General features: G+C 36.2%; 1 protein-coding gene across 32 annotated transcripts in view; it reads right to left on the bottom strand.

The window, feature by feature from the left end:
• CLASP2 (cytoplasmic linker associated protein 2) overlaps positions 1 to 15,987 on the bottom strand; it is a 178,656-nt gene that overhangs the window by 87,580 nt on the left and 75,089 nt on the right. For all 32 annotated transcript variants that reach the window (XM_065885770.1, XM_065885763.1, XM_065885769.1 and 29 more), the window contains 6 exons: positions 15,677 to 15,822; positions 12,757 to 12,892; positions 7,051 to 7,121; positions 3,911 to 3,970; positions 2,645 to 2,722; positions 1,497 to 1,664 (listed from right to left, as the gene is read on the bottom strand). In XM_065885770.1, coding sequence (XP_065741842.1) covers positions 1,497 to 1,664; positions 2,645 to 2,722; positions 3,911 to 3,970; positions 7,051 to 7,121; positions 12,757 to 12,892; positions 15,677 to 15,822 — 659 coding nt within the window. The remainder of the gene's footprint in view (positions 1 to 1,496; positions 1,665 to 2,644; positions 2,723 to 3,910; positions 3,971 to 7,050; positions 7,122 to 12,756; positions 12,893 to 15,676; positions 15,823 to 15,987) is intronic.

Raw genomic sequence — 15,987 nt, 5'->3', positions numbered from 1 at the left:
TGCCACGCTGTGTGGCTTGTGGGAGTTTTAGTTCCCTGACCAGGGATTGAACCCAGGCCCTCGGCAGTGAGAGCATGGAGTCCTGACCACTGGCCCGCCAGGGAATTCCCTGTCTACAAATTTTAAAGGTAAGGGGAAGAGAGGTTAATGACAGAGTGTTGAAAAACATTCTTTAAGTTATTATTATCAAATGGTAAATTTGGTAGTTGGTTATTAAACCCAGTATTATATTATTTTTATAACTGCCCCCTAAAATTGTTACTCTAATAGGTTGAGGCAGACCACTTCAAGTCCACAGATTTTAAAGTTGTTTGTTTATGTTTAAAGATGTTCTACTAGAGTAAGAAAATATCTTGTTTAGATCCTTGCTATCCAAAGTCTGGTCCATAGACAAAAAGCATTGACATCACCCAGGAGTATGTAAAAAATGCAAAATCTCAGGTCCCATCCCAGATTTACTGAATCAGCTTCTGCATTTTAACATGATCTTCAGGTGATTCATATACACTTTAAAGTTTGAGTAGTAAATCAAAGTAAAGGGAAAAGAAGCAACAAACCTCATTTGAGGTGAAGGATTTATCACAAATTTAAAGAGAAGTTTAAATAGGTAATTATTCCTACAAGAATTGTTTTTTAAAATCAAATCATATCTGCTTTTACTCCGAAAACATGTAAGTCACTGAACTTTTATTTAGTACAGTACTCACAAGACCCTGTGAGTGCTTCCTTGAATTTTGTGCCCTAAGTGCCTCCTAGTCCCAGTTCTGTACCAGAAAGCTGTAAAGGCAAACAGCAATCATTGTGGGGTTAAGGTCCTAAAGAGATAGGAATTACAGGGAGGTAAACTGACATTCTGTGAGCTGCTCTTCCCTGGGGAAATCTTCAGATAGTTGTGGCCACTGCTAGGTATCTTAGCAGTCTCATAGGGCTACAGAAACAGAAAATAGGGGTAAGCCAAGGAAGCAAGGGTTTGAGGTAGCCAACATAATGATGAGTGGAGTTACAGAGAAGTGAGTCAGATACTAGATAATTTTGCCCCCTTGAGGGATTTGCTGAAATCTTAAACCGTGCAAGAGGTGAGGAAAGAAAGCAGTGGAGTTTTTACCAGTTACACTGCTGTGTAAGAGTTCTGAAGATGACTTCTGAATCTCCGTTACAGTTCTTCCACTACAGTGCCCTAGAAATGGGCTACTTACTATATTGACTATTTTCCAGGTATTAAGAAAAGTATACAAATTAATGCTTTCCAATCTTTTTCACAGACACGAACATATTCAAACAAAATTTGAATCCCTATACTCTTTACCTAACGAGAAGTTATACAAGTATGTAATCCAACCCCTGAGAAAACAGGCCAAAGAAAATAAGCACATTCAGTCATCATCTTTCAAAAAGGCTTCAAGTGAAAGCAATCAGATATTCAACCATCCAACATAAGGAACTTTGTGCAGCTGGACAGACAAAGAAATCAGTAATTATCATTTATATGACCTTACTTGAGACTTTCTTGCGAGCTAGATGAGGACCTGTCTGATTGTGGAAGAGATGCTACACTGCCAGAACTCTTTAAGTAAGTTTGAAGACTCTTCTGATAAGATGGCTCAAGGGAATTATACAGTGTTTCAGCTTCACCAGGAAAGTGGTTTCTAAGACCCATGTAAGTCCTGTAAAACAAATGAACAAACAACAAAAAGTAATAACTTTGCATTATTAGACATTAACCGTAAAATGTGTATGTTCAAGAAGAACAAGGGTTTTTAAGCCCATAGGTTTTTTTTTTTAGTTTTTAAATTTATTTTTGGCTGCGTTGGGTCTTTGTTGCTGCACGCAGGCTTTCTCTAGTTGCGGCAAGCGGGAGCTACTCTTCGTTGTGGTGCACAGGCTTCTCCTCGCAGTGGCTTCTCTTGTTGCAGAGCGTGGGCTCTAGGCGCGTGGGCTTCAGTAGTTGTGGCTTGTGGGCTCTAGAGCTCAGGCTCAGTAGTTGTGGCACACGGGCTTAGTTGCTCCTCAGCAATGTGGGATCTTCCTGGACCAGGGATCGAACCTGTGTCCCCTGCGTTGGCAGGTGGATTCTTAACCACTGTGCCACCAGGGAAGTCCCCCATAGGTTTTTAATACACCCACAATGTGCCAAGTAGAATACTTTCTATATTTAACAAGTTTTGGTAGAAAGACGGCAAGCTTTTGAGAAAAGGAGATCTCAGTTCAAAAGCTAGCTGTAATCCTTAGGGTCTGTGTGGCCTTGGGTAAACTCCCAAATCTCCAAACTTCAGTTGCCAATATAAGGAGACAGCACCTTTGTGGGATCATTTTAAGGATTAGAAAATAACACATACCTACTGCCCTAAACAGTATCAGGTACATGTTAAATGTTCAATAAATTAGTTATTTTTATTCACAGCAAAAGTGAGTATGTTATGATGGAATGGGAATACTGTTGAATGTACAAATGACAATGCTAAGTGAACTGTTAAGACACCCAGTACAGATTTAATGGAGACAAATCAACCTCCATTTTACTAAAGAGCTAATCAAATAGAATACTTGGGACATTTGAATGATATTTTCATTCTCCCAATATAATTCCTGTCAAAGAAAAGACCAAAGTATGTTTAAACTGTCAAAAACTACATTACAGACTTACTTTCTTGCCTCCACTCTGGCCTCTGCATCAGCATCATGAATTCCCTTCTTAATAGTTTCAACCAAGACGGCTGCATGTCTATAAAATAAAACACCTTTAGATTCATGTGTAAAACTATGTATTTCACCATAAATGATACTGCCTATACATTATGCATCAATCACAAAGGGGCAAGGGAGATAAAAAGATAATTAGTACACAATAATAAATCTAAGATTGCAAGATTTCCTAATAACCCATCCCATACATTTCATTCATGTATGGTTTCCTTCTGACAAGTCAAACATTATAAACCTGGACATAATTATTTTCAGATGGAGTCCAGACATATAGCACTCAAATCTCAAATTTTTGATGAATTAAAAAAAACCTTTTGTGTGGTTCCTCACTAATCTACCAATGTATAAAATTATTTGCTAATAGTACAATCAGTTATAATCTAACCAAACTGAATAGCAGCTGCCACAAAAGAACTTAAAGAAAATTTGGAATTATGTCATGCCTGCAGTAAACAACAAATTCTATGTTTTAGAAATGGGTTATGAATAGATTTAATGATTTCCATGAGAATGGAAAATCAGCAACGTGTTCAACATAAATGCATGTATATCCCAAGCTTCAAACTTGAAATTAATGAGAAATACAGCCATGCAAATAGCCAGTGACCAACATTTTCCTCTTGTTCATCTCAGAGCTTCATTAGATGCTGCCCAGTGTATACTTGACCAATGACAACTGACAACTGGTGTGGAAAAACTTTCCAACAAATCTCTCTCACCTTTTTTTTTAATGGCCGCGCAGCAAGGCTTGCAGGATCTTAGTTCCCTGACCAGGGATCGAACCCGGGCACTGGCAGTGAAAGCGCCAAGTCCTAACCACTGGACCACCAGAAAATTCCTCTTTCACTTTTTTAATCTCTTTCCTCTGAAAGGAAGTGCCTTTCTTCTATCTTAAATAATTCATTACTTGGTTAACTGCACCTCAGGAAACCTATCTCACGTGACTAGAAATACATTTTAAAATATTTGCCCAATTTAACCTGGAATACCTTATATAACCCATTTACTAAGAGACCCTCACTCACCCCACAAAGAAGAAAATCATAGCTGTAATGAATAAGAGGAGCACCACAGCTTTAAGGGAAAATCAGTGCTACTAACTTTTAAAGCAAAATGAGAAATAATGCAAAACCAGTCACATCAATTTCTAAAGAACCGGTGACAATGGGGAGGGGAGGGTGGTGGGACAGGAATAGTCAATGCATACCTTTCCAATGAATGAGTCTGCCACTCCTGCAACAACAAATCTAAAAATTCAAATGAACGCCTGAAAAACAAAAGTTAATTATAACTAAATGTCATAACATTATATTAAGTTATATTAATTTATAACTAAATGTTAACACTTTCTTCTATAATATTCCACTTTGCCCCCTAAATTAAAGCATAAGACATGTTTTTAGATATCTTTACTGTCAAATAATTAATTAATTTAAAAAATAAATTTCTTTATTTATTTAGCTTTGGCTGCATTGGGTCTTCGTTGCTGGGTGTGGTCTTTCTCTAGTTGTGGCAAGTGGGGGCTACTCTTAGTTGCAGTGCACGGTCTTCTCATTGCAGTGTCTTCTCTTGTTGCGGAGCACAGGCTCTAGGCACACAGGCTTCCAGAGTTGTGGCTCACGGGCTCAGTAGTTGTGGCTCACGGGTTCTAGAGTGCAGGTTCAGTAGTTGTGGTGCACGGGCTTAGTTGCTCCGTGGCATGTGGGATCTTCCTGGACCAGGGCTCGAACCCATGTCCCCTGCATTGGCAGGCAGATTCTTAACCACTGTGCCACCAGGGAAGTCCCACTTAACTTATTTAAGGCTCCAACTATTCCTATGCTTAATAGTTCAAAAAGACCTTAAGGGTTCCCCATAATTTTAACTTAAAATGTTTGTCAAATATACAATTTAACTTAATTTAAAAGATATTTACCAAACACCTACTGCGTACTATAAACTGAAGACATACAATGGTGACCAAGAAAGCTGGGATGGATCTTCCATTTCTACATTTGTTCCCTAAAATATATATGCAAATGATTCTTAATCAAGTATTTGGTGTTTTCTCCTTAGCCTTCTGGTTCTTAACTTCTTCAACTGTCTCGTTCTTGAGCTTTTGTTCTTTCTTGGCATCTGACGACACAGCTCTGCCCTGTTTTTCTTCCTTTATTAACACTTTCCCTCCACCTACCCTTACATAGGTGCCCACCTGGTTGGTGCTGATCTCAGCCCACTTCCTTTTTATTATCTTTTCTTGGGCAGTATCACTTGTACCCTTAGCTCTATCAGCTGTACTTCTCACACCTAGTCCTTTATCTCCAGCACTGGTTCTTCAATTCAGCCATTAAGTCAGAGTGTCAACCAGCTCACAGACATCTCTACACAGGCAGTGAGTGTCAACTCAAACACTACATACTGATACAGAACAACAAACTTAATTCTTACCCTCTCAATTCTACTCTTTGAGCCCATATGATACAGATTAGAAAAAAGAGAAACATGGAGGTTAAATTAATTTGCCCAAAGGATAGAGCACGGCCTTAAACCCTGGCATTCTGACTCTAGAGATCACAGTCTGAAGCACTTGACTTCACCTTCCTCATCCATATCCAATTATCAAGACTCATTTCTATATCTGAAATCTCCTGAATTTATTGAATAAAACCTCCTTCAATCAATTATCATAAATACAGCTCTAGTTCGGACCCTGCCTCTCTTACATGAGCTGTAAGAAGTCCTACTTAATTAAACCAATGCTTCTCATTGTCCCTTTTTTTTTTTTTTTTTTTTTTTTTTCCGGTACGCAGGCCTCTCACTTTGTGGCCTCTCCTGTTGTGGAGTACAGGCTCCAGACGTGCAGGCTCAGCGGCCATGGCTCACGGTCCTAGCCGCTCGGCGGCATGTGGGATCTTCCCGGACCGGGGCACGAACCTGTGTTCCCCGCATCGGCAGGTGGGCTCTCAACCACTGCGCCACCAGGGAAGCCCTCATTGTCCCTTTTTAATTGCTGTTCATAGCTGAAATAAAAACTAGGATGGATGACATTACCTCCTCACCAAAAACTGCTAATGGAACAATATCAAAATTTCTCTTCCTGATATTCAAAGCCTTCTATACTTTGACTTCAACCTATCCCCTTCTTCCCCTCAGTCAGCTTCTTTTCCTACTGAATCCTCCCATTTATCATGTGTTCTGGCCTCAGTGGTCTGTCCGATGGCTCTGCAGCACACAGCATAGCTTTCCATCTCTGTGTACATTATACCCCACTCTCTTCCCTTACAGGTATTGAATTGCTCCCCATTTTCAAGGTAATTTTCTGATGCATTTCCTGACTTCCTCTTCTCTGTCACATTCCTATTTCTCCAATTACCATTTTCTTCAGTGTAAGACAGAGACTGGTAAACCTTTTCTGTAAAGGGCCAGATAGTAAATATTTTAGGCAGTAAATATTCTAAACTTTGAGAAGCACATACATAGTCTCTATTTTATATATTTTTCTTTCCCCCTTTTTAACTACCCTTCAAAAACGTAAAAAACAGTCTTAGCTGTGGGCCATAGAAAACTAGACTGTTGGACAGATTCGACCAGTGGGCTGTTGTTTGCCGACCTCTGACATAAGAGAGAGGTAATTAAACAACTGTCCCAAAACTCTGAATCACTTACAGGTAATAACGATGTCTTATTTTTCCTAACATTCAAAGTACTTAAATAAACATATTTATCAAACAAAAAAGGGGAAAGAGTTCTTTACAATTTTCTTAAATATCCAATGCACAAATCTTGTTTTTGCTGTCTTTATTATTCGTGGAGATAGTGATGATATTAAAGATTGTAGAAACCATAAGAAGAGAGAGAGAGATACTGACAGACTGACGTGTTATGGCTGCATACTCTGTGCCAAACACTATGTTCAATTCTACCACTGTGTTTCTCATTTAACCCTCACAACTCCATGGGGTCCACATTATTAGCCCCACTAACATACGAAAACACTGAGGTTCAGGGCGGTTAAAATAACTGCCTGCGGTAGGACAATCAGTCACAGTTGTAGGACTCGAGGTAAGGGCTGACTCTAGACTCCATACTCTCTGAAAACCAAACAACTAGTGGCCCAAATAAACCAAACCTTAATAGGATAAAACTGAGAAATGTGCATAGCCATAATAAGCACTTCGTTCCTTTTTCCCTTATATAACATAAAAATTATGTTAAATTTTATGTTAAATTTATGTTAAATGATTAAAAAATTTTAATAAGGTTTCTAGAAGGCAAGAAATTGATGACAACTTATTTTTGCACCCAACTAAGAACTAAACATAATGCAATATCCAACATAAAGCTATAGTAAGTTTTTTCAAAACTTACCTCCTTACAGGAACTGATTTTGATGTGCAATTGCTTGTTATTAAAGGTATAAGTCTGGGTACATGAGTATGCTGAAAAAGATATTTTAGAAGAGGTTGAGAAATACTGTGTACTTTACATAATCTCTTCTTCTATTTGCCTTGCATTCAAGTATTTAGCTATATTAGAACAGAACAAAAATACCATAAAATCAGGTTTTGAAAGAAATTAAGACCAGTCAAAAAGTTTCCCCAAATTAAAGTAATAGTAATGATATAGTTTCACAAGGGCAGATGTGATTGTAATATTAAACAATAAAGACAAGTTAACTGTATAACTACAGAGAACTGTTAGGACAGTGTACTTTGAGGGGATGGAGCACTAAGAGGGACCAGGCATATACTGGTCTTATTTTCTGACGTACTGCTACTGCTGGAGAAGACAGTAACTGCTGTGTCATCAAAGCAGGTTATCAGAGTGAATCTACATAACTACTGTGAATGTACTTTGAAATGGTGATTTTAATTGAACTTTCATCCTGGCTGAACCACAGCTCTCTAGAATTCAGGTAAAGGTCAGTATATACAATCTTCTGGTTTCTACTAGTAATTCTTATGTTCTTCTTTAGTGAAGCAAACACTAAAAAGTTCATAATTGACACAAGAATAAAATAGTAACCTAAGCATACGTATTTGATGTTTTAAATCTCCTATTTTTCTTCTGAGCTAATGGTACAGGTTGGGTTCTCTAGGAGGCAGGCTCTGAGATGGAGTTTAGCATTCAGGATATTAAGAAGTGCTCTTGGGATCAACACCAGTGGAAGTGAGGAGAAGAAAGCAGGAGTGAGCAGAAGAAGAAATCAATCTGTGATATGGCCCAAGGACATCTTTGCCCAAAGCCGAAGCTTTGGGAAGCTCTGGAGCTAAAATGGTCCTTCAGAGTAGTCTCAAATTGGTCTAAGATAGCCACAGCACTATACTTCCACATCAATCAGTTATTAGATATGGGCCATAACCAGGAAGGGGCAAGACCTTGGGAAAAGCAGCTCTCTGCAAGCTGAGGCAATCCTTGAAGAGGCTGGCAGCTGAAAACTGTCTGCCCACATTGCTTCCAGTCCTGGGGAAACAAGTCTTTCAGTGAAGGAGAACGTGAATGGCACATCAGTGTGTGCCACAACTAACTCAACCAAAATTAGAGGGAAAACTTTTTTCAGTTCCTACAGAGGGAAACCACCCACAGACCTGAAGTTGTTCAAATGAGGATAATGCAACACAGTGCTGACCTGAATATTATTCAACTGTTACATTCAGCGTGGAAGGGCTCTGTGGACCTGGCTCCCTTAGAGCATCCAGAAGAACCCATCCTCAAACATTACTGTGGCGTTAAAGCCCAAGGAGACTCCCTAGCCACAACATACTACATAGGAGGTCTCATCTACCTTCTTCCTCCTCTCTCATAACCTCCTCAAAACACTACTGCTGACTGATTAACCCACATCCAACACAGTGGCAGCGATGGGGCAAAAGACTAACCTAACTATTGCTACACCATATTCGGGGGAGCTATACCAAAGGAAAATAAAAAGTGACCCTCACAATTACAGATGACGCATTCAACCAAACACCAAGTCAGAACCTGGGAAACAAAATATAGAAAACAGGAAATAATGTAAAACAACAACAACATAACACCCGATTTGTATTTTCAGTGAGATCATAAGATAGTAAGTAGAATTTAAAGGAATTTTTCCTGAGAACATATACAGCTGTAAGACAGAAAACAAAAAAATATTTAGGAAATGATAAATGACAAACAGAAGCAATAAATAAATGATCCATGAAAACTAACATAAGTTTAAGGAAACTTCATTTTAGTCAGAAATCTGGCTCCACTATGTAAAGAAAGCACTAATGAAAGATGATCTACTCCAAGGCCTGCCGTGAGGGAACTCCTGACACAGAGACTCTTCTATAAAGCCTCCTAAGGTGGTGTTTTGTTTTAAATTAAAAAATCAAATGATATCTAACTTATTATAGAAACAATAAAAAGTTAAGAAAACAATTGAGTGAAAAGGACATAATTCTGAGGGAAAAGAAATGTGAACCTAAAGTCCAATTTTTGAGTTCTTGTATAAGGGCAAAGAAAAGCCATTTTGAAATATACAAAGAAAAATATATATGAAAATTGAGAACACACTAAAATCAAACAAAAATTTTAAATGGGAAGAGTTTCCTAATAAAGATTGGGCAGGAATAAAGGCAGCAAAAAAAAAAAAAAAAAAAAAAGCAATTAATTTCAATTGCTGAAAATGAAAATGTCTTTGGCTCAATTTAATTTAATGGTTAAGGGGAAAAAAATGACATGAATAAGATAAAATATATACTTTTTAAAAGGCTGGGGAAGTAAAACAGAGGTTTTATTCCTGACACTGACAATGAGTAAGAAACTTCTAAGAAAACAATGAAACAGGTAAGGAGCAAATACAATGAACATAAAACAGAAAAGACAGGAAAGAAAAAATACTATTTCAAGATGGTAGTAGTCAAAAACTTTCACCCATAAAGTACATGAAGCAAGAATTGTTAGGAAAATAAAGTTGATAAAAACTAGAATCAGAATTTGCCAGATACAGCAGTTTTTTAAAAAATGAGACCATGAAGAATTTGAATAATAAACAAACTAGATTTAGTAATGAATAAAGTACCCTATAAATGAATTTCATACTGTGCAAATACTAAAAGACTATTTAATTTATGTTGTATTAGGATACTAACAAAATTCAGGTTATTCAATGAAGAAATTGTATTATCAGAATATCATGAGATTACAAGATGAGAAGAACAACAAAAGAACCATCTGAAAATGCAAACAATATCCTTATGTAATTCAAAGAGAAAGTGGAAATGGAAATTACAAATGATTGAGAGTTATAAAATAAAGAGAATGTGATAAATCTAAATCACTGGATGCTGCTAATGCCAAACTCAGAAGAAAACATTATAATAAGAAAGTGTTATAATATTAAACAACAAAAACTATGACAAATTATCTAAGGATATACCACAAAAATCTAGGGGGAAAAAAAGAGGTAAGCCACAGCAAGTCAAAGAAAGGAATTAAGAAACACAAATGTAGAAACTAAAGAACTAGAAAAAATTAAAGAACCCCATTGGTACCAATAAAACAAACTTGAAGCTTATAAAAAATCCATAACAATACCTCTAGCAAGTGTTTTTTTTAAAAAAGAACATATAATAATATAATAAGAAAAAATGGCAATATAACCACAGTGGAAGAAACTTTTTTTTAAATTAACAGTATACAACCTCATGCCAAAGAGTCTTAAAATCTATATGAAATAGATATTCTGAGAAAACACAAATAACCAAGAATACTTCAAAAAGAGATGCAAGAACGCCCAGTCTAAACCACTAGAAATGTTATTGGATAACTTTGAGTCAGCAAACCCTAATAACAAAATATGTTAAACAACAGAAAAATTACAGAAAATTCTACAAAAGACTCATATTAAGTAAATACCAAAATCTTAATTAGCCAACTGCATCTAGCAGCATCATATGGTACAATGATCAAGCAGAATTTAGCTCATGAATGTACAATGGATAAATGAAAAGAGACAACCATTTCTAAAGATATTAAAGGGATATATGACAAGATTCCACATCTATTGCTGACCAAAATTTAGCAAAATAGAAATAGGAGGAAATTCTCATAACCTAATGTGAAGTATCGAGAAAGTTATCCCAGACATCATATTTTAAAGCACTCCCATTAAACACAAGGATAAAACAAAGATTTCAATAATTTCCACTATTTTTGAACACTGTTATGAAGGTGCCAGATTTAGTGAAGCTTACAAAAATATTAAAACAGAAAGAAATGAACATTTCCATAGATAGATTCATAGATTTCTTCATAGGCACTGGATTTAATTGCTGAAAAAAACCTTCTGGTACAGCAGTATTAGAAAAAAACATCACTTAACAGGAGAGGACAAACTGATCACAGAAACTGAAAAGGCATTTAAAAAACAGACCCATATATTTAGGGAAATTTACTACATGAAAACAGTGGTATTTTAAGAAAAGACTGAACTGTAATTCACTACGTGCCACTGGGTCAAATGGCTTTGTATTTGGGGGAAAATGAAGTTAGATACCTGTATTTCACACAGAAATAAAACTGAGTTAGACCTAAACCTAAGAAACAAAATCATGAAAGTTTTAAACAATTGAATATTTTTATAATTGAGAAATGGGGAAGGTTGTTTTAACTATAACAAAAACCACAAAAGGAGCATTGTCTCAAAGCAAAAAAATTTCAAAGTTCTATATATAACAAACGATAACTTAAACAATATTTGAAGAATTGACAAACTGGTAGAAAATATTTGCAACACAGAATTAATTTATAATCATCCTTCAGTGTCCACAGGGGTGGTTCCAAAATCTGTGGATGCTCAAGTCCCTTATATAAAATGGTGCAGTATTTGCATAAAACCTAAACACATCCTCCTGTATACTTTAAGTCATCTCTAGATTACTTATTATAGTTAATACAATGTAAATGATAAGTAAATAGTTGTAATTACTGTAAATGTTCTATAAATAGATGCCAGCAGGAGGCAAATTCAAGTTTTGCAACTCTCCGGGATTTTTTTCCCCCCAAATATTTTTGATCTGAGGTTGGTTGGACCCACAGATGCAGAACCCATGGATAAGGAGGGCTGACTGTTCTTAAAACATATAAAAAAGGCCTTAGAAATAAGTGAGGAAAAAAATGCACAAAGTATAAACTGGCAATCCAAAGAAAAACTATTAAAGGAAAAAAAAATACCTAATGTCTCTAATAATGCAAGAAATGCAGAGTAGAACATGAAATAATATTTCAATTATTAAATTTTTAAAACCTTTGAGATACTAATAATGCTCAATGTTGGTAAAGGGTGGAGGGAAAGAACTTCATAAACCTCAGGGAGAAGAATGGTGAGGACAATTTAATATTATGTTCTTTAATAGAGAACTGATTTAGACATTAAAAAGAATTATATGTATGGACAAGGGAAGCTGCCCAAGTACATGAAGTTTAAAAAGCAAGTGTAAAAAAACATTATTTTTACATATATGTAAAATATAAATGCTACATTTACATTTTGTAGTAAATACAGTTTGTATAGGCAAAAACAGAAGTTTGGAAAAGTACATACTGAATGGCTAGTGTGGTTATTTGCAGAAGAGCAGAATTCAAGTGTGGAAGATTTATTCTTTTTAACTCTGTTCTTTTGGGCACCTTCAAGATGTGGATGATGAGAAATATTAAGAATTTGTCTGTCATCTTTTACCACTGCCTGTAACTTTTTTATTGTTTTACATTTGCCTGCTACCACCTATAACATGGTTATACACACACACACACACACACTCACACACGTACATGCATATTATGTCTATTATATTCTGTATGCAAGCATGTTTACTTTGTAATCCTCTGTACTATTTAAATGTTCAATAATAACTGTGTATTACTTTTATTATCAGAAAAATAATTCAAATGTAATTTTCCTTTGGGGTTTAAAAAAATACTAATGATTTATTTAAGTACACTGAGAGAGAGACATACAGACAGAGAGGTGGACAAACACACAGAGAGAAAGATAGAAAAAAGAGAAGAAAAGAAAAGAAAAGAAAGGAAAAGAAAAGAACCTACCCGAATTATGAATCTGATTGCTGCACATCCAGAAGTTGCCATGACTTTTGCACTATTGGGGACGAGATTAAAAAGTGTAGGTACAATGGCTTCAGCGCCATGATCAAACTTGTTTCCCAAAACTGTTGAAAGATGGCTATAAAGGAAGACAGAAAAATGTTTTTTAAAAAAATAGTTTAACATTAAATATAGGTAGGACCATACAATTTTAAAATATTCTTTTACTGAATTAACAAAATTTTTATTTTAACCAGTTCCAATGGCAGAAAAACAAAAGAGAGAAAGGCAAGTGCAGATATTACCTATTTCCTTCTTTTCCCCGTCCTTTTACTGTCTAGTGCAAAGTTGAAATTTGGCATTTTAACCATCTCTTTGCAATGGAGAAGTCATCTGATCTCAGAATTTAACCATTAACATGACATGTAAAACACTCAGCTCTGACTGTCCTGAACTTTAGTCTTTAACCATCGGATATTTCCATTCTGATGCCCCAATATCAATCTTAAATTCAACATATTTTACAAATAAGTAAAATCTTTCCCAAATCAGTACTCCTCTATTTCTTTCTTTTTTTTCTTTTAATTTTATTTTTGGCTGTGTTGGGTCTTCATTGCTGCATGCAGGCTTTCTCTAGTTGTGGTGAGTGGGGGCTACTCTTCATTGCATGTGTGGGCTTCTCATTGCGGTGGCTTCTTTTGTTGTGGAGCATGGGCTCTAGGCGCATGGGCTTCAGCAGTTGTGGAGTGCAGGCTCAGTAGTTGTGGCTCGCGGGCTCTAGAGCACAGGCTCAGTAGTTGTGGTGCATGGGCTTAGCTGCTCTGTGGCATGTGGGATCTACCCGGACCAGTGATCAAACCCATGTCCCCTGAATTCGCAGGCGGATTTTTAACCACTGCGCCACTAGGGAAGTCCCAGTATTTCTCTATTTCTATTAATGAGAAATATTAATATTTCGGTCACAAATACCCCCTGACATCTTTGGTGTAGGATTTCAGAATTCTTGATTGAAAACAGAACTCTACCATACATTGATTAGTTGGGTGACTCTAAGGACATCTGTCTTCTCTTTCCAAATCTGTAGTTAAACAACTAATCCAGGCTAATTAATTTAATATGATTTTGGGTAAAACACTTAGGAAGAATGCTGTAATTACAGTTCTGACAATGTTTGTGGAATTATTTAATTTCTATATACTTATATCTTATTTAAAATACATGGTTGGGGTACAGTTAGTTCCAGAATTTCAGGTTCCTGGTTCAAAGAGGTACTCAGACTCAGACTTACTTACTAGTGTTCAGTTATACCTTCAGTTTTCCCATGTGAAACTCAAATCAGAAGCAGAGAGGTGCCACCTGTGCCCAGATGTTGCTGTCTTCCTTTAAAGAGTAAGAGTTTTGTTCTGGTAGGCCAGTGATGTACTTTGGAATCAGCTTGATCCTTATAAGCTTACTGGGAGGGGTGGCCTGAGAATACTGCAGAGTACTCAGCCTCCAGAGTAGCCTGAACAGTCCTATTCCTATACAACAGCCTTTCTGGGGTCTCTACTGAATGCCCTGGGTGTTCAACAACGTTTCTCCAGTCTGGCTCATCAGAACTTGAACCTCTCCCGGCCCAGGTGAACTCTGGGAATTGTTGTTTATCTTATAGCTTCCAGTAGTTCTTTCCAGTCCTCAGGGAGTTGTACCTTTCACAAGCACAGATTAGTATTCAACTAGACTCATGAGATCCCCTATGCAGATTTCTATAGCTCTTTTTCTGAATGTCTCTCCTCTCCAGTGTTCTGCACTGCAAATTTTAGCCACTTCAGCTTTCGGAACCTCCAATCTGTTTCTTCTTCAACTCAGTAAGACTCCCTTGCTCTGCCTGCGTTCTCCCTCCCTCTCCACGGTCCAGAAAATGCATCCAGGTCAAAACTGTGCTGATCATACTGTTCAACTGACTTGTTTGTTTCAAGAATTACACTCCTGCTCTGCCTGCTGTCCATCATCTGTACACAGTTGTCTTAACATATTTTCTCCAGTTTTCTGCAAGGGGGCTAATCCTGTACCAGTTGTTGCATCATGGCAAGAAGCAGAATTCTCATCACGGACTATTTTTGAAGGTTACAATTTGTGGATTTTTGTTTTGTTTTTCTATCAAGAGATATTCAATTATTTTGGTATACTTGTATCTAGCAATCTTGCTATATATTCCCTTAATTATAATAATTTATCTATCAATTCTTATCATTTTCTGCATGGATAGTTATATCATTTGTTAATAAGGGCAGTTTTGTTCCTTTTCTTGCAATCCTCATAGTTTTTATTTCCTGAGGGGTTTTTTATTTGTTTGTTTATTCTGTTCTGACTGGGACATCTAGTATAATCCAGATTATGAATATTAATAGTAGGCATCTTTGTGTTCCCTCTCTTCAAAGGAATACAACAACATATACAACAAAGTATTCTGGTCGGGAGAAGTGGTAAAAGGAGTTTAAGTGTTCTACCATCCTTAAATTTTAGAAAAATATAAACATACAGAATAGGTTTAGACTTTGATAAGTTAATGATGCATGTTATAATTCCAAGACAACTGCTAAAATATCAGAAATAAAAAGCTTAATATCCAAATTAGCAAAGATAAAGTTACATATAGCCAGTTCTCAGACCCATTCACTTTCTTCTTATACTCACAGAGTTAGTGACCAAAAATCCACCAGTAGATTTTAGACATATAAACATATTTTAAGGTTGGTATAAAGTGCTATTAAGAAAGATTTTTTTTAAAATCACACAAATTTAATCCTTATATATATGATTTTTGGAATATATATATGCTTTTTTGGGGTTATCCTGCTAATGCTTTACTGAATAATCACTGAATCAATGAGTACAAAATTCATTCATAAAAAATACTCATCACAAAAAAGAATATACTTACGCCACAGTAATGCAAGCTTCTCTAACCACCTGGGATCTAAGATCCTTAGCTGAAAGTTTAAGTGCTCCATCCAACAAGCGTAAATGTTGGAAAAAGCAATCATATTGTGCAGCTCCAGCAACAAGCAATGATCGAATTTTCTTAAGCTGAAATAAAGAGAATTTTCATTACTGACATTAAAAAGTGGCCGTGCAAAAAAAAACTACCTAAACTTCACTACTGGAACAAAATTAAAATTTTTTTCATTATATTTCATTATATATTCAGACATTTTAACAGCATTAAATGTATCTTTATTACATAAACATGCA

This window comes from Phocoena phocoena, chromosome 10, assembly GCF_963924675.1.
Source record: "Phocoena phocoena chromosome 10, mPhoPho1.1, whole genome shotgun sequence".
Classification (NCBI taxonomy): domain Eukaryota; kingdom Metazoa; phylum Chordata; class Mammalia; order Artiodactyla; family Phocoenidae; genus Phocoena; species Phocoena phocoena.
Note: the sequence above shows the minus strand (reverse complement) of the source record. Positions and strands in the feature narration are given on the sequence as shown.